The sequence below is a fragment of the Scyliorhinus torazame genome, chromosome 8 (assembly GCF_047496885.1).
Source record: "Scyliorhinus torazame isolate Kashiwa2021f chromosome 8, sScyTor2.1, whole genome shotgun sequence".
NCBI lineage: Eukaryota > Metazoa > Chordata > Chondrichthyes > Carcharhiniformes > Scyliorhinidae > Scyliorhinus > Scyliorhinus torazame.
The window spans coordinates 137,033,969-137,058,901 of record NC_092714.1 but is presented as its reverse complement, the minus strand read 5'-3'; the positions used below and the strand labels follow the sequence as shown (position 1 = coordinate 137,058,901).

Genomic DNA, 24,933 nt, shown 5'->3' with positions numbered 1-24,933 from the left:
CTCAACACCATTCAGGATAAATCCAGGATGGTACCCCATCCACACACATTCACTCCGTCCACCATCAACACAGAGGCATAATTCATTTAGGATCCTTCGACAGCACCTCCCATACCGGTGAGTGACTTCTACCTACTCGAGGAACAAAGGCTGCAGATGCCTGGGTACAAATTCCTCTCCAAGCCACACAACATCCTGATTTGGAATCATATCACTGTTCCTTCATTGTCGCTGGGTCAAAATCCTGGAATCTCTCCCCAAAAGCACTGGGTGTCCCTACGCTACATGGACTGCAGCAGTTCAAGAAGGTAACTCACCACAACCTTCTTGAGGGAAAATCGGGACCTAGGCAGCAATGCATACATTCTAGCAATTCAGTGTTAATGGATGGGAAGTTTTGAGTTTATGGATTCCCACCTACTGGGAACTGGATTAAGTTCAATAACCTCAATCGTCATGAAATTAACAAAGGACATTTTCAGCCCATCAGGCTGGACCAAGTTTGAATTTTAGCTCCAAAAAGATGAAAGGGATCTAATACACAGCAACATCCAATCTGAACACATTTGCAATTTATTTGTGACAAACTAGTATATGCATCTTTGGATACAATAGGACTTCCTAGGACCTTCACAACTGATATAAATCATGATTGTCTCGGAATATTGCTTTTGGTGATTCCCATATTTGTTGTCCCATGGCCCAGTTGCACTTACTGTGATTTGGTCCATAACAAGCTTAAAAAAAATTGAGATCTCAAAATAGATGCTGCAAAAAGTTCAGAGAATGATTTAAAAATTAATTCATTGGTATTAGTTGTCTATCAGACTTTCCATATAAAGTCTCCTGGAGGACTTTGCAGTGTCACAGTAATTAAAACTCATCCATAACTTTACCAATACTTCTTTTGAGTGGGCAGCATGTAGCCAAAACTGACAAGATGATCCTAGGTTTAATTCACAGGCTCTCTGACTTCACTCATGTACCCACAATGGATGACTCTGTTGAAGTCAGACAGTAGGGATACCTCTAATCAGTTGGAGCTCAGATCGGATGTTGCTGTGTGTTAGATCCCTTCCATCTTTTAATAAATAATAATAATAATAAAGTTCAAACTTAAACATTTTAAAAAAAATGAATTTAGAGAACCCAATTATCTTTTTTCCAATTAAGGGGCAATTTGGCATGACCGATCCAAATAACCTGCTCATCTTTCGGTTGTGGGGTGAAACCCACGCAGACACAGGAAGAATGTGCAAACTCCACGTAGACGGTGACCCGGGGCCGGGATCGAACCTGGGTCCTCAGTGCCGTATGCAGCAGTGCTAACCACTGCGCCACGGTGCCGCCCTTAATGGTCAAACTTAGTTCAGCCCAATGAGTTGTAAGTATCCTTTGTACAGCTCCATGAGGAATCAGCTATTGCCCTCAATCCAGTTACCAGTAGGTGCAAGTGAGTAAACTCCAAGCTGCTCTTCCATCAGCACTGAATTGCTATTCAGTGATCCTGGCTGGAAACACGTGGATATCAGACCAGAAAAGGATCCACATTCTTTCTAGTCCAACAGCCTGCGTCATACAAGCAGTCACTTGAATGAGGCTCTGGAGGATTGCTGTTGTCCATGGAACCCATCCTCCAAGGGAGGGACAGAATTTAAGAGGGAACAAAAGAAGTGGAAGAGGAAAGAATTAACAAAAGATTAAACAGTGCTTTAAAAAGAGAAATACCCGGCCCCAGGTCACTGTCTGTGTGGAGTTTGCACATTCTTCCCGTGGGTTTCACCCCCCACAACCCAAAGATGTGCAGCTTAGGTGGATTGGCCATGCTAAATTGCCTCTTAATTGGGAAAAAAAATAATTGGGTACTCTAAATTTATTTAAAAACTGTTTGCTTATATACATGCTCTCATTCAACATCAAAGCACCATAATGGACCAGAGCTGCAGTCTTAAATCAGTAAGTTTTTTTAATTTTTCAACTATGTCTACACAAATGTTGAATCGTTATTCACCAGTGGAATAAACAATTTATCAATTTACTCTGAAGTAGTTTCTAGATTATTTTCTTCAGTAATAACTGTCTCAGTAAGGCTGGTACAATGTTTGCAACTTCATAGCATAGTACATAAAGAATTCCCCCAAACCATCTGATTTTGAACTGTAAAAAAGCATGATTAGCAATTTATGGGAATTAATGACCTCAACACAATACAGAATTCATATTACATCTTTAAAAGTGAAACCGAGTGAAACAGTTTTGGCAAACATACAGCATAAATCATTTAAAACAAAAAACAAATTAAGCTTTTCATAAGTTTAATATCTTTTATTTAAAAAGTACTCAAATTAGGCTGTATTTGTGATTTTGTGAAAAGCTGACCATCAGAGCATTTACTTCTAAATGCAGCCATACATTGTATCAAGTATTCATTCTATGCAACCACTTATGTACAATTACACGTTTTGGAAAGAAAAATGATATGTGCAACCACAAAATTAAATTACAGCTTGACCCCTTTGAAGTAAATAAGAAAAATGATCGGGACATGGTTTCAATTTTATATGTAAAGAAAATATTCACCAATCATTCTTTATCTGCTTTATGCTGACCTGTTCACAATAAAAATTGTGTACCAATATTAATGAGTAGGTTTACATAGATAGACTGAGGGTGTCCGCTTTTGCCATTTAGCAATGTTAAATAGTCTCTAGCTAATCTAATGCAGGGCTATCATGGTGGGTGCCTTATGGGATCAGCCCATTCTTAAAGCTAATCAGAAATGTTTCAAAAGTAGCAAGCTCTGCAAATTTACCATTGCGAAAAGATATTGCCGCAGACTTTTCCCTAATCCACAGTGATAAACGCACTCAAAATAAAAATAACCTCACTTACATAGTAATACAGTAGCAAACTAGATCCGACCCAAGGCTATAGCCACCTCACCAACAACATGCTAATCCCAGTCACAGTTACTTAAAAATTTAAAACTATCAGGGCAAGAATCACTGCTGCTGTACAAGTATGTAAACTCCTAAACCCACATATAACCATAGATGTAGGAGGGGGAAATAACTAATATACAGGCACTCAAAGACAATATGCATGAATAAAATTAGTTTTATTATATATAAATATTAGAAGTGAGTTACTGTTACTACACAATCCCTTCCCTACAAAGAAATGTAATCAAATTGTATACAGGTGCGGCAAATAGTTAAAGCTCCATCCATCGATACTGCTTTGAACCAAATATGTTACGATTGTTGAGGCGCTGGTCTTTTCAAATCCCTGATCTGTTTGATCAAATAGGATTTCTCATCATTAAACTGGTCATCATCTGTTCTGTCTGCTTGAAACTGACTGAGGAACTCTATCAGTTTGGTCTGGTTTTTCAACAGGATGTCCAGGATAGGTTGTGTTTTATTGGGATTGGCCACAAAAACCTAGGAAGAGCAAAGAGAGAAAGAAATGTGCAAATTATTCATAAATTAGGCAAATGCAGCTTAACTTGCGGTGTCCAAATTTCATGTATACCATTTTAAGCTTCCTCCTACCGTGGCATCAAATCTATGCCCACTTTACGCCATCTCACAAATTCAATTCTATATTTAAATTTTTATTTTTTATTTTTTTTATAGAGTACCCAATTTTCCAATTACGGGGCAATTTAGCGTGGCCAATCCACCTACATGCACATATTTGGGTTGTGGGGGTGAAACCCATGCAAACACGGGGAGAATGTGCAAACTCCACATGGACAGCGGTGACCCAGAGCTGGGATTGAACTTGGGACCTCAGCGCCGTGAGGCAGAGTGCTAACCACTGCGCCATTGTGCTGCCCAATTCTATATTTCACAAAATCTTGATTAGCTGCACTAACTGGAAATTTAACAAACTAAACATGGGGATTTATTTGACTACCTGCTTAACTCATTTAAATGACACCCCGAGTTCTCCTGTGGTTTACGGCAAACTGTTCACATACACACAGTTCATTTCCTTCTTTATTTAAAAAATTTGGATGAGGATAGAAATGCAAGGAAGCTTGAGGCTGTAGAAAGACAAAAGGGGTTTTGTTTCCTCCGGTAGGACACTGGGCAATGGACAGATTAAACAGAACAGCAAGGAACTTTTACACCAACAGTATAACCAGCGGGGCAGCACAGAATATCAAATTCTTACAATACACATTGGCTGTAGAATAAAGTTGCAGTTAAGATGAAAATTACTTTCAGCTGTCTGGTCACCAAGAGGGTTTCCTGCTTTGTTATGGAAAATTTATAGTGATATTTATGTGGGATTGTGATCAATCCAATTAAAAGGAAGATCTCCCAGTTTTTCTGCCATAGTTATTTTAAGACATACAGTTCCAATATTATAAAACTAAGCAAAACATTTTAAGAAAAAGAGCTTATGCTGACATTAACTGGTTATCAATGACTGAAATATCCAATTGTAAATTTATTATCCTTTTGCAAGATATTTCAGTTAGTTACGTTTGAAGCACAAAAGCTCAATTGCCCTGGGACACTACACCAGATGTTGTGCACTCGTCCCCAGTCACACTTCCCATCTCAAAAGGGAAGTAAAACTGACAGATGCAGCATTCCTCCAAAGGAATGCACCTCCTATCGATACCTCAGAGAATGCTGCACAGATGACACCGGCCCAAACAAAACCACCCACCCCTTTTGTCAAACTTTTTAAAGCACAGCTTCACGCATTTTTTCCTCTTTGGGGAAGAGGGGGGGGACGACGACTCCCTGGGCTGATCATCAGCCTGTTGAACAGCATTATGGACCCTCCTTTTGTGGCCAACAAGACATGGCATGGGACTTCAAACGGGGGCCTCTATGCCCAGAGATAGGAACGCTACCTCTAATATGGCAATGGGTGACAAAGCTTGCGAAACAGTGGATGGGAGGGGAGGAGTGGGAAATGGAGAAAAGGAAAAACTTACGGAATTTATATGCGATTACCTCATTGACTAAGTGGAGGGCCTCAGAAAAATACTCCTGATGCATTTCACACTATCAATAACTAGAATTATGTTCCAATAATAGGACCAAAACATTTCTAACAAGTGCAATAGTTTCAAGCAGAAGACAATGTGTCTTCGATTCATAAGCAGTTGAAAACCAAATCCTGATAAACGGACAACAAACTTGTTAGGAAGAGTCAGTGGGTGATATTCTCCATCGCCCGCCGCATGGCTCCCAACGCAGCAGAGAATCGGGTGTTGTGAAGAAGACGGGCCAGTGCGAAACTGTTTCCAATGCTCCGACCCCCAGCGATGGGATTGAGGTTTGCGCCCACGTGTCAGCGGGTGGCTTTAAATGGATCTTAACGACCCATTTGCATCCACTTAGTGGGTCGAACACCATATTCTCCAGACCCTCGTGATTCTCCAGTCCTCTGGGTCGGAAATCACATGGGCGGGATTTACTACAAGTATTTCCCAGCTTTTATAAACATCAACCACTTCAAAAAGAGTTAAGTGCTGTGAATTTCCAGCTGACCATTTCAAAATCACTCAAGCGTGAAAGGGGGATGATTGGAATGCACTTAACTCTCTTTAATGTTTGATGTTTATAAACATTGTGGTTAGAGCACTTGAGTTACTCAACCGTGAAAGATGATGAATGAAGCAAGACTGACAGCTGTGTGCGTGGAAGCTGTCGATCACAGCCCAGTAAGGGAAATTTATGAATGGCTTGCAGCTCAAGGATCAGAGGAGTTTAAACACTGGTTTCTTCATTGACTAAGTAGAGAGCCTCACAAAAATACTTCTGATGTTTTTCAAACACAGGTCACTGGTTTCTTTTTCTAGGAATTAACACGTGGTGCTTCTGGTGACTGGGCCAGCAGGTGTACTGCCCAGGTGAGTGTTACAACAGTAATTATTTTCAATGCCCATGTCGGGACTGCTCTCTAGCTTCCAGATAATGGGTCTCATTTCTGGGGGGGGGGGGGGGCTGCTGCTGACAGATCTCTCTTTTCTAGGGGACTTCCTGACAGGAGTCTCTTTTCTGGGAGGGCTTCCTGACAGGAATCTCTTTTCTATGGGGGGGGGGGGGCCTTCCGGATAGTTCTCTCCTTTCTGGGGGGAGGGGTCTGTGGGAGTTCTCCTTATTTAGGGCATCTTCCTTTTTATGGGCTCTCTGTGGGAGGGCTATTTAGGAGAGGTCTTTGTGTGTGTGTGGTGGGGGGGGGGGGGGGTCCTTCTATTTAGATCCCATAAATAAGGAGACGCCCTAAATTTAGGAGGGGTCTCTATGGGGTCTCGGGTCACTCCTGCACTTGGAGGAAGGACCAGAAAATCTGGGGTTGGAAGAAATTTGCATGGCTGAGGATTGTGATTCGCTTCCTGATTTGCACCTCCAGCGGATCGCAAATCAGTTGCAATTCACCTCTTGGGGGGGGGAGAGAGTACATAGTCTCCCAAACGGAGAACATCTCACCCATTATTTGATAAGAATGGGATTTGGGATTTCCATACTTTTTGTCTGTGAAGAAATAATTTGCATATCTACAGCACGATTTCACAACCGTAGCATGCCCTGAAGTGCTTCACAGCCAGTAAAGTACAAAGCTAGAAATGTATTGCACAATGACTTTTATAGGTCAATTCCAAAAGAAAGCAGCCATGTATTAACCGCAGTGAAAAATTCATTCATAGTAATTTCTACCAACATTATATCAGGAATGGTTATTCCGATATAAATAATAAGTGATGTGGTATTAAAATTCTAAAGTTACTACAAAAGGAACAGAGGTAATGGTACAGGGGGAGGTTTGATTAGCTGGACGGCTGGTTCGTGCTGTGGAGTGATGCCAAAAGCTTGAGCTTTGGTTCAAATCCCAACCCGGCTGAGGCTATCAATCTTGCCCCTCGCCTAGGGCAGCACGGTGGCACAGTGGTTAGCACTGCTGCCTCACGGCACCGAGGTCCCTGGTTTGATCCCAGCTCTGGGTCGCAGCCCGTGTGGAGTTTGCACATCTCCCCATGTTTGAGTGGATTGGCCGTGCTAAATTGCCCCTTAATTGGAAAAAATTAATTGGACATTCTAAATTTATTTTAAAAAATCTTGTCCCTTGCCTGGGGTGTGGTGACCCTCAGGTTAAATCGCCACCAGTAAGTTCTTAAAGGGGAGAGCAGCATATGGTCCTCTGGGACTGTGGTGACATTTACATAATAGTACAGTGCCTCTAAATTGGAACTTATTTTAACTTTATACATTTGCAGATAAACACAATGTCCTCTGAACCAGACATACAACTTTCTGATCTGACATTAGCCTCGAGTTGTAGTTTTAAAATCTAAGGGCACACCTTGACCAGAGCAACTGCAAATTATATAAATGTGTATTAAGTATACACTAAATTAGCCGAGCTAAGAGTAGGCAGATTCCTCAGTTCTTGCTGGGAATTGGATAGAGTGTTTTATTTCTTTGCTGCACTGCTGGGAGAAACATACCAAAAACACATCAATGTAATACAATTGCACTTCTGCCAAGGGCACTACTGTGTGCATTTGGCTTTGCCTTTCACCCCAAGTCAAAATTATGAAAAGTTGACGCATGCCCATGCTGTGTTTTAATTGAGTGTATAAATATCATGCTGTCCTCTTCCTTAAGCTCTCTGCTGCCAGGGTGGCACGGTAGCACAGTGGTTAGTACAGTTGCTTCACAGCTCCAGGGTCCCAGGTTTGATTCCCGGCTTGGGTCACTGTCTGTGCGGAGTCTGCACGTTTTCCAGTGTCTGCATGGGTTTCCTCCGGGTGCTCCGGTTTCCACCCACAGTCCAAAGATGTGCAGGTTAGGCGGATAGGCCACGCTAAATTGCCCTTAGTGTCCAATAAGGTTAGGTGGGGTTACTGGGTTATGGGGATAGGGTGGAGGTGTGGGCTTAGGTAGGGTGCTCTTTCCAAGGGCCAGTGCAGACTCGATGGGCCGAATGGCCTCCTTCTGAACTGTGAATTCTATGATTCTATAAACTATATTTACCACTTATAACCCTGGTTGTATGCAACAACTTTCATTTCTATAGCACCTTTCAACGCAAGAAAATAAACCCCGATGTGCTTCACACAAGCGTCAAGCCAAAAATTAATACCAAGGCACAGATATTAGAACAGGTGACCAAAGGATGGTCAAAGTGGAAGGTTTTAATAAATGACCTAAAGGAGACGACATTTGTGGAGAGGCAGAAAGGTTTGAGGAGGATGCTCCAGAACTTGGAGCCTTGGCAGCAGAAGGCACAGCTACCAACAGTGGAACTATAATAATCAAGCATGCGTTCGGGGCCAAAATTAGAAGTGGAGAGGGATCTGAGGCAGGTGGGGCTGTTGCATGAGGCGCCAGAGAAATGATGCAAAAGGAGAGATTTGAACACAAAGATACCGGTTAACTTTCACAATTTTTTAAAAATTTAAAGTATCCAATTCATTTTTTCCAATTAAGGAGCAATTTTGCGTGGCCAATCCACCTACCTGCACATCTTTGGATTGTAGGGGCGAAACCCACGCAAACACGGAGAGAATGTGCAAACTCCACACGGACAATGACCCAGAGCCGGGATTGAACCTGGGACCTCAGCGCTGTGAGGCAGCTGTGCTAACCACTGGGCCACCGTGCTGCCCTAACTTTCACAATTGATGAAAATATAAAATAATCTCATGTGCACTACACAATTTGCTCTGACATGAGTCAATAGTGCTGTGGTGACCTGCTTAATTTAATCCCTTCCCACCCATTCAGAGAACAGCTGATGTCATGGCCAACCTCATCAAATTCAGGGCAAACAGCGTGTAAAACATTGACCATCCATGCAAGAAGCAGATGGCTGGCAGCTACATGTCAGCTAATGTTGCAGCCAATTTGTACACAAAGTCCCACAAACAGTAAATGAATGTCAGACTAGTGACCAGGTTAATAAGACGATGCAAATGCAAACAAAATGCAGGGGTTCAATTTGTTTCCACTTGGGAGAAACCAAAGTTGGGAGCCATCATTATAAAATAGTCACTACTAAATCTAATAAGTAATTTAGGAGAACTTCTTTACCCAGAGTGTGGTTAGAATGCGGGACTTGCTAACACATGGAATAGTTTATCTTCTTTAATTCATTAATGGGATTTGGGTGCCATTGGCAAGATCAGCATTTATTGCCAGTCTCTAATTGCCCTCGAGAAGATGAGTCATTTTGAACTGTTGCAGGTTGTGTGGTGAAGGTTCTGGCAGTTTTGGTGCAACTGAGTGGCTTGCTAAGGTATTTCAGAGGACAATTAAGAGTGAGTCACATTGTTGTGGATCTGCAGTGCCAGAGGTCAGACCTAGTAGAAACATGATTTCTGATGATTAAAGGAGATTAGTGAAACAGATGGATTATATTTTTATGATATACCTGGCTTTGTATTCCAGATTTATTCGATCATTAACTGAATTTAGTTGCCATGATGGTATTTCAACTCAAATCTCTGGATCGTTAATCCTGGCCTCTGGATTACTAGCCCTGCAACATAACCACTGTGCAACTGTTATCCTTTATTTGAGATACATGGCTTAGGTGCATTTATGGAGAAACTAAGTAACTATATGACAGATAAAGGGACAGAAGGAAATGCTGATCAGGTTAGATAAGGTAAAGTTGGGTGGAAGAAAGCTTGTGTGGAACATTAACACTGGCATGGTCTTGTGTTTCAGTGTTGTAATTTGTATTTAGATGATCTGATGTTGGTTGAGGGTGGGGGAAGGGCAATGGGGAATTCTTTGCTAATGTTGCAGCATGGGAGTTTGTACATCATAAGTAGACAGACGTGGCCTTGACTGAAAACCTCATCCAAAAGTTTCATTTTTAACATTCAAAAAACAGGAAAAGAAAATGAAAAACAGATGCATGTCTTTTTTTAAAACATGAACTTTTAAAAAAAAAAAACTTCTCAGGACGTGGACAACTGTTAAGGCTGAATTTATTGCAGTTCCCACATGCCCCAAGGTGGTGGGCTGTGGAACTGAGGCAATTGCTGACCTAATTCAGGGGATATTAAGAAATAACTGCATATTGTTGAACTAGAACGAGAAAGGGCAGCAGGTTATCTTCTTTGCAAGCCATTGATTATTTTCTGATACAAATCATCAAATTGTCAAATTTATTCATTTTAATTTCACAACTTGCCATGGTGGAGTTTAAATTTGCAATGCTTTGGGTTACTGGTTCAGTACCATAGCTCAGCATAACAAATCTCCAAGAAGCTTTTAACAGAACAGTTTTACATTTTGCTAATTTTGGAAAAGAAATGAAATGAAAATTGCTTATTGTCATAAGTAGGGTTCAATGAAGTTACTGTGAAAAGCCCCTAATCGCCACATTCCAGCGCCTGTTCGGGGAGGCTGGTATGGGAATTGAACCGTGCTGCTGGTCTGCTTTCAAAGCCAGCGATTTAGACCTGTGCTAAACAGCCCCTTTACAGCTTTAGGAACCATCAAAATGTAATGACTGCTTCATACAATTTACATGCATCATTTGAACTAAGTCACTTGGCAAATGTGGGTAAATTAAGTAAAACCAGCACAAATTTGTTAAGGGCAAATTGTGCTCAATTAACTTGGAAGTTTTTTGATGAGGCAGAGAGAGTTGGAAGATGATGCAACGGATGTAGTATTCATGGATTTCCAAAAGTCATTTGATACAGTGCTGCACAACAGACTTGTGAACAAAGTTATAATTCATAGAATAAAAGGGAAAGTAGCAACATGGATACGAAATTGGCTGAGTGACAGGAAACAAAGTAGTAGTTAACGAGGTTTTTCGGACTGGATGAATGCTTGTAGTAGAGTTCCCTGAATCAGTGTTGGGGCCGTGCTTTCTGGTTATATATTAATGACCTAGACCTTGATGTACTGGACTCAATTTCAAAATTTGAGGATAATACAAAATTTGGAGCCATTGCAAAGTGAGGAGGATAGTGCAGAGCTTTAGAAGAACAAAGGTTTGTGAAATTGAGATATTTAAAGAGGGAATTGGATTATCCCAAAAGGAATCATGTACAAGGCTTTGGGAAGAAAGCCTGGGAGGAGGCACTAGGTCAATGCCTATGGAGTACCGATGCAGATATGATGGGCTGAATGGCCTCCTTCAGTGCTGTAACCATTCTATGATTCTGAGGATCATAGAATCATATGCTCGAGGATTGATTGCACTTCAGAATAAAATTACAGCAGTACGACCACTGTAGGCACCTGACTCTCCAAATCATTTTCACAGCTTAACAGATTCCAAATGTCAACTGTATCACCCTAGCGTATCTGTACATTCTCAGTAAAGGAATCCACCTCTGTATTTCAAATAAATCAGTCTTACTTATGAGAAAACATGAGTAAGGTCAGTGGGACTTGCAAGCTACTCAGCCGTGAAAAGGTATAAATAAATTTAAAAAACGGAAACCTAATGCTTTGGCTCATGAAGATAAAATCACACTGGCTTGTGGCTAGTGACAAACAAGTCCTGCTTTAGCCCACTGGCCTTTTCTGATGCATGCTATTTTCTCTTTCATGTCATTCTATGTAACTCATTCCCTTTACTGATTATGACAATGGAGGTGAAAAACACTCTGCACTTTCACTAACTGCAAGATAGAAGAAATGTTTCTTTACAGGCAAGACAGTTATTCCATCACATTCTATTTGCTGGTTACAAAAGTAATAGGAAGCAGTATTTACATAGAGTGCAGTTTTACCTCTACAAAACCAACATTTGCCAAGCCATTTTTAAGGAAGCAAGTAATGGTTTTTGCACTCATTGCTCCCACATCAGGTACATTTTGGGCACATTGTCCCATTTAATATAAGCAACAGCTTAGTGGAACTGACTCAGCCTCAATTAGATAAAGGACTTGCAGATTTGCATTACACAAAAATTGAACTAAATGAGACCTGAAGGGTCACATGCTCAGATTTTCTCTTTGCTGAGGAGCAGGAGTGGCTAGAATTACGCTGCTTACTTGAGCAATGGGATTTGGTTTTAATTTCACAACCCTCGTTTCCTCAGAAACCCTCGGGGCTTCAAATTACCTAAATACAACCCCAATTGAGTTAACCCATGCATCAAAGTGGGGCAAGGTTAAACAATGTTTTGGGGAAAAAACTTCCATTGTAGGGATTTGACATGTTGTTTTAAATAAAATGAACATGAATTGACAAAACGATGAATGTACACTCCACCCTCAGTTTATAGACAACACACACCCAACTATTGTTTGCTGCAAGCATTTAATACACAAGGAACTGAACATTAAGTTGAGTGCAAAACATTTAGGAATAACAATTAAAGTTGGAAATTGGTTATAGCTCAAAGGTGATTCATACATATCGAGACTTTAATAAACACAGAATATCAACATGTCCAGAGAACTTGTGTCTTGACGCACACTGAACTCTATTCACACATCACCCCTGTGCACGCTCATCTACACAGACTCCAACAAAATGGCTCAATTTTAAATTCCACCAGGGCCGTGCCCTTCCCTCTAACCTCCTCCAGCACTACAACCCTCACGACATCTGTGCTCATTTAACTTTGGCCTCGGGCATCGCCAATTTTAAATCACAACCTGAGGTGATATGCATTCAGCTGCTGAGGCCTCAAGCTCCAGAATTTCCACACTACCACTTCAACATGCCACCTTTCTTTCCTCCTTTAAGGTGCTCATTAACATCTACTTTTGACCAAGCTCTTGGTCATTTGCCCCATTATCTCATGTGACTCGGTGTTAAATTTTGTTCTACAATGGTCTTATGAAGCACTTTGAGATATTTTACTACGTTATGGGTACTATATCAAGTAACCATTCTATGATTTTTCACAGGAGGCCATTTAGTTAATCGTGTCTGTGCTGGCTTTTGCTAGTCCCAATCGCGCCTTTTCCGGTTGGCCCTACAATCTTCCCTCTTCAGATAATTATCCAATTCCCTTTTGAAAGCCACACGTTATTGTTCGTTCCAGGTCTTTAAAAAAAAAAAAATTCAAACTCTCAAACATTGCTATAAGGGTTAAACTGAGGAACAGAAAAGGGGATACAGTCAGACAGACAGGAATAGAAGATCAAAAATGTTGGCAAATATCAGAGAAATGAAGAAACTGAAAGGCATGAAGAATACGGATTTCAACTACCCTAATATTAATGGAGATAAAATCAATATAAAAGTTCTAGAGGACACAGAATTCTTGACAATGCAGCCAGGAGAATCTTTTTAGCCAGTATGCAGCAAGTCCAAATCCAGAAGGGCAGTTTTGGATTGTTTTTAAGAAAAGAAGCCGGGCAGGGGAAGAGGACATGAGTGGACAGTTGATATGGCAGTTAAGAAGGCAACTTTGAGGAAGAAACCCTCAACTTATTTAAAATGTTTCTGGATATGCACCTCAAGTGCCGTAACCTGCAGACCAAAAGTGATAACAGGCCAGCGGAATTCATAAAGTATGAAATCTAAATGCCATTTCTCAAAGGAATACAGGAGGTCTAATTATACTTTATTTTAATATTTGAAAGAACAGAGCATGTCAAATCCCTTGAGTTTCCGGTCAGTGTGCACAGTGAAACATCAGAAAATAGCTTTATCCATTCGGCCCTCAGAAAACCACTGTCATTGGCTACTACCAGTCCATTTAACAACAAAGTGTTTAGACATCGCATTTAATGTAGCAAGACACCCAAAGGTGTTTCAGAGGAGTATTCCAAGACAAGAACCGACATTAAGTCAAAGGAGATGATATTCTGACAGGTGACTACAAGAAGCAAAAGGAGGAGATAACTAAAAAGCAATGAGCTGGAATCATTACAAATTTGTTGGTGGCAAAACTACCGTTTCCTGTAGCTAGTAATCCTCTACAGCCGCAATGCTTTGGTGGCTATTTTAAACCTAGATTTCATGGATGTAATTCATTTGAATGCATTCAAGCGATAAAAATTAAACATTCTCTGGCTCAATTTAAAATAAGAAAAATTAGGTTATTTATTCCTTCCGTCAACCTCTTTCATCAACAGTCAATGCAAGAACCTATACCCATTCTAGTCGGAAAGATCAACTTATCCAAGTGAGATGGTTTTTAATGAAACAATTATTTACCAATTTTCAAAAAAAGATTAGTAGGTTAAATGGCATTTATTCCAGATCAACCCGCTTTTAAAACAAAAAATAATCAAAAAGGACTCACCTTGAATACATGAAATGCCTCAAACTGAATATTCCTACTTTGATCCCTTAAGAGATTCATCATGAGCTTGAGGTTTTCAGGTTTGCTTATATACCTTGTCATAACTGAAAAATTGTGTCTGTCCAAAAGCAGCTCTCCCACAAGCTTGACAAGTAACAGAAAGAGCAAATGTCAAAGAAGGGTGCAAAACACAATACTGCATTCAATGCAAATTCATAAATTTATAGACCCATGATTTAACTTGCTCACTCCACACCTCACCCATAAAAATAAACATGCCTTTAGCAATGGTTCAGGCCAAACTGAATGAATAAAAGGCCATTATTGGTGATATCAGCGGGAAACAAAGACGAGTTGCAGCAAGTGATAAGTTTGTGCATCCTCAGGGTGTGGGGGAAGAGTGTAACAAAGGAATGCAACCAAGATCATGATGATTACTTGTGCTATGAGAAAAGAGAAGCATTCCGGATCCTTGTGGCTGACAACAATTTCAAAGGCAGGTCAAATGTTAAAATCTTCCGCAGTCTCTACTGGGTAGCGAATAGTAAGGGATTCCTCCTGTTTTGAAATTAAAAGTCTTGTGTTCTTATTGTGGCACCAGGATATAATCATGCTGCAACTTATGAATCTTAAATAGCCCTCCACCTACTTTAAAAATAAAATTTAAAGAGCTCAACCCTTTTTTTTTCTAATTAAGGGGCAATTTAGCGTGGCCAATCCACCTACCTTGCACTTCTTTGGGTTGTTGGGGTGAGACCCACGCAGACATTGGGAGAATGTGCAAACTCCACACGGACAGTGACCTGGGGCTGGGAGCAAACTCGGGTCCTTGGCGCTGCTAACCACTGCACCACTATGCTGCCCATCCCCCTCCGTCCACATTTAATGGGAATCCTATCCATGGTTTAATTCATCACTGTAAATACTATGGTGGTCCAGAATGTGTGCTGTGGTGGGATTTTGATTTTCAGGATTTTAACTCCCCCATCCAAACCGTCCCTGCTAGCTAGTAGGGTGGGACAGTGGTTGCTGTAGATGATGATTCTATGGAGGTAGAGTGGCTGTCAATGTACAATCGGAAACACATGTCCATACATAATGTTGGCAAACAGCAACATTTAAATGAAGAAAAGGTGTGAGCAGAAGGAGAAGACATTGTTAGCAATCTGTAGAGATGGGAGTGGGACTACAAAAAAAAAAAGAGCAGTCCCATGGCTAGCATGACTGACCTTAATCAAATATTAGTTAGAAGCCAAGAATGATAATACACCAAGGTCACAGCCACAGCAGCAGACATTGTTGGTGACTTTGACAGGGCTCGTCTCAATAGAGTGGGTACAAAGAAAGACTGATAAAATTTAAAATATGACATTGGGATTTGAAAATCAATTTAGAGTACAGAAGATATAAGACACATCGTATATGGTACAACAGAAAATGAACAGATTGTAAAAGAAGTTTGCAAGGAGATAGTTTACTCTTTGAAAGTTTCAGACTTTTCCAGTTTAAGAAAAAAAGCACAATACTTATTTTCTCCAACAGATAGCCCTTCCACTTTAGTGGCAATCATCACCGTTGTACGAGAAGAATATAGAAACATTTATACAGTTCGTCTGTGCAGGCAATCATCAAAAAAGTCCTCGCGAGATAAAGCTCCCAATTCGTCGGAGGGTGGGGACCTCACTAACCGTCAAAATAGCAACACTCTTTGGACATATGACAGGAGAACAGAAGGTCATCTCACTTTGTCCGAATTATTAGCTGCTTTAACACTTCACTTCCTGAAGATGCATCTGTATTTTGATAAAAAAATCTCACGTATACAAATTTTTTCATATAAATTCCTATTTAAACATTTATAGTGAAAACTACTTATGTAGACTTGTCATACATCATCCCCTTTGGAAATGCAATAGAAGCACTGACAGGAGGATGCCACTATAGATGCGGATGTAGAAATGTATAATAGAATTATTTAAAAAAACAAGTGCAGAAGCCCAATTTTAAAATGGGAACTGAATTACATCAGTGTGTCCTTGTGTAAATGTCACGCCTTGCTTCATAGAATGAAATCATTGTGCCAGCTCTCACACCCCCGTCCTTTGCCTGTAGCCCTGATGTCATTTCCTTTTCAAGTACTCATTCAATTCCCTTCAAAAGTTATTATTGAATCTGCTTCCTCACATTCTCAAGGAACACGTTAATCTCGGTGTAAATTTTCTTTTCACTCCCGGCCCCCACATACGCACTCCTGCAGCCCGGTGGTAGTTGCCAGCGTAAGGATGTGGAGCCAGTTTAGGCACCATTTCGAACTGGGTGAGATGTCCATGGGGACGCCCATCTGCAACAACCACAAGTTTGCACCGGCGAGGCCACATTTGGGACATGGGGGAAGACAGAGTGACGCTGACATGCACGTGGACCCAGACCCTTTGGTGCTTTTACGCATTACCTGAAATCTGTGCAGTGATGACTGACTAGTCTCCCTATGTACTTAATCAAAGCCTTATGATTTTGAATGCCTCTATCAAATCTCCTCTACAATTCTCTGCTCTAAGGAATACCTGAAGATGACACATAATTGTAACTTCTCATATGCCGTACCACTTGAGCGTGACTGATGAATGCCTAGAATCATGCAGTTAAAGTTTGACTATACAGTTTAAAGTATACAATCTGGGGACTTGCTGTGGAGACATGGAGGTGGAGATTGCACGTTGGGAGCCTCCCACTAGGGCTTTTGTTTTTCTGGCCATTTTTACCCAGTTTTGGCGGGAAATATTATACGAACAGTCTCCAGTAAAGTTTTGTTTTAAAAATGTATGTTATTACAAACATGCATCAAAACAGACTACAACAAATAAATACCCCGGGAAACATACTTCTCAGCAATCAACTATAGTCTGTACAGATTTTCACCCCTTTTTCACCCCCCCACCCCCCCCTCCCACTCCTGCGATGAACAGTTCCTCAAACACGGTCACAAACATCCCCCACCTTTTCTCAAACCCCTCTGCAGAGCCCCATAACTCATACTTTATCTTCTCCAACCGCAGGAAGTTGTACAGGTTACCCAACCAAGTCGCTAACCCCCCCCCGCCCCGTGGCGATGCCAACCGCCACACCAGCAATTCGCCACAACATCGGCTTTCCTCCTTTCCATGAGCTCCGGCTTCTCTGAAACCCCAAATATCGCCACCAAAGGGTCTGGGTCCACGTGCATATCCTATACTGTCAGCGTCCCTCTGTCTCTCACTCCCCCCAATACCACCACCACCACCACCACCACCCACCCACCCCACAATGTCCCAAATGTGGCCTCGCCGGTGCAAACTTGTGGTTGTTGCAGATAGGGGTCCCCATGGACATCTCACCCAGTTCAAAATGGTGCCTAAACAGGTTCCACATCCTTACGGTGGCAACTGCCACTGGGCTCCTCGAGTGTGGACGTGGGGGCCGGGAGTGGCAGGAGACCCCCCCCCCCCCCCCCCCCCCCCCCCGCCCCCCACCCCCCACCCCACCACCACCAAGTCTGCTACTGCCCATGGAAAGATCACTCTACCTAAGCCCACACCTCCACCCTATCCCCGTAACCACACCCCACCTTTCTGGACACTAAAGGCAATTTAGCATGGCCAATCCACCTAACCTACACATCTTTGGACTGTGGGAGGAAACTGGAGCACCCGGAGGAAACTCACGCAGACATGGGGGGGGAACGTGCAGACTCCGCACAGACAGTGACCCAAGCCAGGAATCGAACCTGGGACCCTGGAGCAGTGAAGCAACTGTGCTAACCACTGTGCTACCGTGTTGCCTTGCTCAGACTTGCTAAGAGCTAAAATACAAGTGGCAGAGTTTGGACGAACACAAGTTTGTGTAAGGTGGAAGACGTGAGGCTGGCCAGCAGAGCACTGCAATTGTAAAATCTAGGAGGTAGCAGAGATACTGATGAGGGTTTTAGCAAATTAGCAAAGGCAAGGTTCGAGTCAGACAATGGTTAGTGTTCAGAAATTGAAGACAACTCTGTCAAGTTTAAAAATAAGGGGTCTCCCATAAGATGAAGATGAGGAGGAATGTATTCTTTCAGGGGAATTTTGTTCAAGGAAGCAGTGGAGGCTGGATCATCTAATATGTTCAAGGCTGTGTTAGACAGATTTTTAATCGACAGAAGAGGGTTATGGGGACAGCAGGAAAGTGGAACTCAGGGCACAATAAGATCAGCCATGGTCGTATTGAATGGTGGAGCAGTCGCAATGGGCCAAATGGCCCACTCCAGCTCCTATTTCTTATGATCTGATAACTGTGGTTAGTTTACGGAATAGTGAAACAACCATGATTGGATCATGGAACTTGGGCTCTGAACGACAAACCAGTTTTATAAAAACAAAAACAGAAAAATCAGTAGAAAAGATTTCACTTGATTACGAAAATTTAACTGTATCCCTTCAGTACAACAGCAGCAAAGATGTGATACTTTGTCAACTCAGCAATACAAAACTGGCAAGATGTAACATTTTAGCCACCATTGAGCCTCCCATTGATTGAGAAGCACTTGAAACTCACTCCTTGCAATACTTCTGATACCTGTCAAACTTTTATCTGGATACAGGAAATATGACATCTTGCACAGTTCAATAATAATGATTCATTTTTTAAAAAAATTATATATTTATTAAAGTTTTTTAACACAATTTTTCTCCCTTACAAACAATAACCCCCCCCGCCGTAACAAAAAAAAAAAACGAGAAATCGCGCAGAGCAGGATATATACATGGCAAAATGATATATTTACACAGCTTTGTACACTGGCCCTCACCCGTACGTGCCAGTTTCCCCAACCCTTCATGTTATCTCTTGCTCATCCACCCTCCCAGGCAGTCCCCCCCCCCCCCCCCCCCCCCCCCCAAGGCTGCTGCTGCTGACCGACCTTCCTCGAACGCTCCGCGAGATAGTCTAGGAACGGTTGCCACCGCCTGTAGAACCCCTGCGCAGACCCTCTCAAGGCGAACTTAATCCTCTCCAACTTTATGAACCCAGCCATATCATTTATCCAGGCCTCCAGGCTGGGGGGCTTCGCCTCCTTCCACATTTGCAAGATCCTTCGCCGGGCTACTAGGGACGCAAAGGCCAGAATGCCGGCCTCTTTCGCCTCCTGCACTCCCGGTTCGTCCACTACTCCAAATATTGCTAGCCCCCAGCTTGGCTTGACCCGGACTTTCACCACCTGAGATATTGCTCCCGCCACTCCTCTCCAGAACCCCTCCAGTGCCGGGCATGACCAAAACATATGGACATGGTTCTCCGGGCTCCCTGAGCACCTTCCACATCTGTCCTCTACCCCAAAGAACCTACTCAACCTCGGCCCCGTCAAGTGCGCTCTGTGGACCACCTTCAATTGTATCAGGCTGAGCCTGGCACACGAGGAGGAGGAATTAACCCTACCTAGGGCATCAGCCCACAGACCTCCCTCGATCTCCTCCTCCAGCTCCTCCTCCCATTTTCCCTTCAACTCTTCTACCAGCTCTTCCCCCTCTTCTTTCAACTCCTGGTGTATTTCCGACACCTTGCCCTCCCCGACCCATACACCCGAGATCACCCTATCTTGAACTTCTTGTGCCGGGAGCAACGGGAATTCCCTCACCTGTCGCCTCACAAAAGCCCTCACCTGCATATATCTAAAGGCATTTCCCGGGGGTAACTCGAACTTCTCCTCGAACTTGAGGTCCTCCCTCAATGACAGTGCCCCTAGGCTCGCAAACGTCCCGTCGATGAACAGGTCCCCCATTCTTCCAATCCCCGCCCGATGCCAGCTCTGGAACCCCCCCGTCCATCTTCCCCGGGACAAACCGGTGGTTACCCCTGATCGGGGACCACACCGATGCTCCCATTGCACCCCGGTGCCGTCTCCACTGGCCCCAGATCCTTAGCCTTGCCGCCACCACCGGGCTCGTGGTATACTTTGTCAGCGAGAGTGGCAGCGGTGTCGTCACCAACGCCCCCAGGCTCGTTCCTTTACAGGACGCCATCTCCATCCTCTTCCATGCCGCCCCCTCTCCCTCCATAACCCACTTGCGGATCATCGCCACATTTGCTGCCCAGTAGTAGCTCCCCAGGTTTGGCAGCGCCAACTCTCCTCGGTCCCTACTGCGTTCCAGGAACCCTCTCCTTACTCTCAGGGTCTTATTCGCCCACACAAACCCCATAATACCCCTGCCTACTCTCTTAAAAAAGGCCTTAGTGATCACGATGGGAAGGCACTGAAACACAAACAGAAACCTCGGAAGGACCACCATTTTGACCGACTGCCCTCTACCCGCCAGCGAGAGCGGTAACATTTCCCATCTTTTGAAATCCTCCTCCATTTGCTCCACCAACGTCGTCAGATTCAGTTTATGTAGGGTCCCCCAACTCCTGGCTATCTGGATCCCCAGATACCGAAAGCTCCCCTCCGCCCTCCTCAGCGGTAGGTCCCCTATCCCTCTTTCTTGGTCCCCCGCCTGTAATACAAAGAGCTCACTCTTCCCTACATTGAGCTTATAGCCCAAAAACTCCCCAAACTCCCTTAAGAGTCTGCATGACCTCCACCATCCCCTCCATTGGATCTGCCACGTACAGCAACAGGTCATCCGCATATAGCGACACCCGATGCTCTTCTCCCCCTCGGACCACCCCCCTCCATTTATTAGACTCCCTCAATGACATGGCCAATGGTTCAATCGCCAATGCGAACAACAGGGGGGACAGGGGGCACCCCTGCCTCGTCCCTCGGTACAGTCGAACGTACTCCGACCTCCGCCGGTTCGTCACTACACCCGCCATCGGGGCTCTGTAAAGGAGCTTAACCCAATTGATAAACCCTACCCCGAACCCAAACCTACGCAGCACCTCCCAGAGGTACTCCCACTCTACTCGGTCAAAGGCCTTCTCCGCGTCCATAGCTGCCACTATCTCCGCCTCTCCCTCCTCCGATGGCATCATTATCACGTTTAAGAGCCGCCGCACATTGGTGTTTAGTTGCCTGCCCTTTACAAATCCCGTCTGGTCCTCGTGGATTACCCCCGGGACACAGTCCTCGATCCTCGTGGCCAGCACTTTTGCCAGCAACTTTGCATCCACATTGAGGAGCGAGATCGGCCTGTACGATACACATTGCAGTGGGTCCTTGTCCCGCTTTAGGATCAAAGAAATTGTCGCTTCCGACATTGTCGGGGGCAGGGTCCCCATCTCTCTTGCCTCATTAAAGGTCCTCACCAGTAGCGGGGCCAACAGGTCTGCGTACTTACTGTAGATCTCCACCGGGAATCCGTCCGGTCCCAGGGCCTCCCCGCCTGCATGCTCCCCAAACCCTTGCTCAGCTCCTCCAACCCAATTGGTGACCACAAACCAGCCACCTCTTGCTCCTCCACCCTCGGGAATCTCAGCTGATCTAGGAATCGTCTCATCCCCTCTTCCCCCGCTGGGGGCTGGGATCTGTACAGCTCTTCATAAAAGGCCTTGAATACCTAGTTTATTTTCGTCGCACTCCGAACCGTGGCTTCCCTTCCATCTTTGACTCCCCCTATTACCCTCACTGCCATCCTCTTACGGAGCTGGTGTGCCAGCATCCGACTAGCCTTTTCCCCATACTCGTAGGTCGCCCCCTGCGCTTTCCTCCACTGTGCCTCCGCCTTCCCTGTGGTCAATTGAAGTCCCCTCCCATTATCAGGCCTCCTATCTCCAGGTCCGGAATGCGCCCCAACATGCGCCTCATGAATCCTGCATCATCCCAGTTCGGGGCGTATATGTTTACCAACACCACCCACGTCCCTTGCAGCCTATCGCTCACCATTACATATCGCCCTCCATTGTCCGCTACAATAGTCTTGGCCTCAAATGACACCCGCTTTCCCACCAATATTGCCACCCCTCTATTCTTCGCGTCCAGTCCCAAGTGGAATACCTGTCCTACCCATCCCTTTCATAACCTGACCTGGTCCGCCACCTTCAGTTGTGTCTCGGAGCATGGCCACGTCCGCCTTCAGTCCCTTTAAGTGCGCGAACACTCGAGCCCTCTTCACCGGCCCACTCAGGCCCCTCACATTCCACGTTATCAGCCGGATTGGAGGGGCTCTCACCACTCCCCCCCACACCCCACCGACTAGCCATCTCCTTTTCTGGGCCAGTCCCGTGTCCACGCCTCCCTCACCCTCCAGTCCACCAGAGGGGGCACCCCCGTCCCGACCACCTCTTCTGTGTCCCATTCCCTTTCGGCCAGTGCAGCAGCAACCCTTTCCGCCCCCCCCCCGCTAGACCCCTGTCTAGCTTTTTTGCTCCCCCCATGTCACTCCCGTAAGTCAGCTGACGCCTGCTGACCCCGGCTTCCCCCGCCGTCCCATTGACCTCCCCGTGTGGGAGTCTCCCAATCCATATGCATTCCTTAGTTCCCCTTCCCGCCTTTCTTCCCGCGCGCGGAAAAAAACCCCGCGCTTTCCAAAGCCCGCTCCGCCCCCTCTGGCGCAGCTCATGTCGCGGCCTTGTCTCTCTCCCTCAGCCCATGTAATATTTCCTGCGCGTGATTGACCCCCTATATACAACAACCATTACACATCAAACCCCAAAACATCCCCCCCACCCTCACAAACCCTCAGTTAGAGCCCAACTTTTCGGCTTGTACAAAGGTCCACACCTCCTCAGGCATTTCAAAGTAATAGTGTTGGCCCTTGTATGTGACCCACAGTCGCTCTGGCTGCAGCATTCCGAATTTCACTTCTTTCCGGTACAACGCCGCTTTGGCCCGGTTGAAACCCGCTCTCCGCTTTGTAACCTCCGTGCTCCAGTCCAGGCATATTCGGATCTCTGCATTGTCCCACTTACTGCTCCGCTCCTTCTTGGCCCATCTCAGGACCCATTCTCTGTCCGTGAACCGGTGGAACCTCACCATTATCGCCCTTGGCGGCTCATTTGCCTGGGGCTTCTTCGCCAGCACCCGATGTGCCCCGTCCAACTCCAGCGGCCTTGAAGGGGCCTTCGTGCCCATCATCGTCTCGAGCATCGTGCTCGCGTATGCCCCGGCATCAGCCCCCTCCACTCCCTCAGGGAGACCCAGGATTCGCAGATTCTTTCTCCTCAACCTGTTCTCCAGGTCTTCGAGTCTTCCCGCCCACCTCGTGTAGCGCCTCGTTCTGCTCCACTCTCACCGCCAGGCCCACGAGCTCGTCCTCGTTCTGACTGACTCTTTTCTGTACCTCCTGGATCTTAGCTTCGTGGGCCTTCTGCGTGATCCCAAGTCCTTCAATTGCCGAAAGCATAGGCGCCAACATCTCTTTGCGCATCTCCTCGCGCTGCTCCTCGAAGCAGCGCTTGATGAACTCCTGCAGCTCCCCTTTGTCCCTGGCCGCCGCCATTTTGTTTTCTTTCCCTCGCTTCTCCCCTTGTTCCACTGCCACTCCTTTGGCCGTTACACTTCTGGTCCGTTTTATAGAAGTTGACAGTGTTTGCTTCACCAGTCTGCCCCAAAAAGTCTATGGAAACTCCTGAAAAAGGTCGGAGAGTCGGTTCCAGGCGGGAGCTGCCGAATGCGCGACCTACTCCTCCATGGCCGCCACCAGAAGCCTCGTCCCCGCCTCTTCAATGACCTTGGTAGATCCTTTCACAGTTGTTCCCTCTGCTGCTAGAATTCACCTTTGATAGAGTCAAGTCAGATTGCAGCTTTACGCTTGCCCTTCCCCCGCCTGCATGCTGGACGAGGCCTCTGTCTATTGCTGCAGCTCAAGCCAAATCCTTCACTGTTTCTGCTGGGTCTGGCAGCCAAAAAACACAACATTCCTGGGGGACACCGTCAGGGGAATGCTGCAGTCTTCTTCCCACACCGGGAAATGTCAAACAAATGCCGTGGGGGCCCTGTAAAAGAGCCCAAAAGTCTGTTCCAAGCGGGAGCTGCCGAATATGCGACCTAGCTCTGCATAGCCGCACCCGGAACAATAATAATGATTCATGACAACTAGGTGCTAGACACAAATCTATCTGCATATATTTCTTCACTCCTTTACAATCAAATAATCTATTTTCAGGACACAGCTAGCACACGTTAACTTAAATGAAACTTATTTACATACAATGTATTGTCAATAAATAGTCACTTGGTAGCATAGAATTTGATTATTGCTGAAAAAAGAGACATGTTGAAGCTTTCCGTCTTTCACTTTTGCACTTATCAGGGAAGGTGAAAGAATACCAAATTTCAAATCAAGCAACTATTTACACTGGACCCGAGGGAAAAAAAGGGCCGATTGGTTGGCAAGCTGACTCTGACTGGTCGATGTGTTTTTTTTAAATTAGTACCCAATTAATTTTTTCCAATTAAGGGAAATTGAGAGTGGCAAATCCACCTACCCCTGCACATCTTTGGGTTGCGGGGCGAAACCCACAGAAAAACGACCCAGGGCCGGGATTGAACCTGGGACCTTGGCGACGCGAGGCAGCAGTGCTAATCACTGCGCCATCATGCTGCCTGATTGGTCAATGTGTTACCATGGAGAATAAATGAGAGACCTATTGTGCCCTATGCTTTTGTTCTAATTTAAAAAACGTGCCTGGACATGTTACGCTAACATTGGACAGGAATTGAAGAATTTGGATTGGGTACCGCTGTTGGAGAGTAAATCGACATCCGACATGTGGGAGTCTTTCAAGCGACAGTGGATTAGGATTCAGGAAAGTAACATTCCTGAGAGAACGATG

General features: G+C 44.7%; 1 protein-coding gene across 1 annotated transcript in view; it reads right to left on the bottom strand.

The window, feature by feature from the left end:
* Positions 1-1,941: 1,941 nt before the first annotated feature.
* The window catches only part of cab39l (calcium binding protein 39-like), a 258,002-nt gene continuing 235,010 nt past the window's right edge, over positions 1,942-24,933 (bottom strand). Inside the window, exons 9-10 of the mRNA XM_072514243.1 lie at positions 14,212-14,355; positions 1,942-3,443 (exon numbers count right to left, since the gene is read on the bottom strand). Of these exons, the coding sequence (XP_072370344.1) occupies positions 3,255-3,443; positions 14,212-14,355 (333 nt within the window). The 3' untranslated portion in view covers positions 1,942-3,254. The remainder of the gene's footprint in view (positions 3,444-14,211; positions 14,356-24,933) is intronic.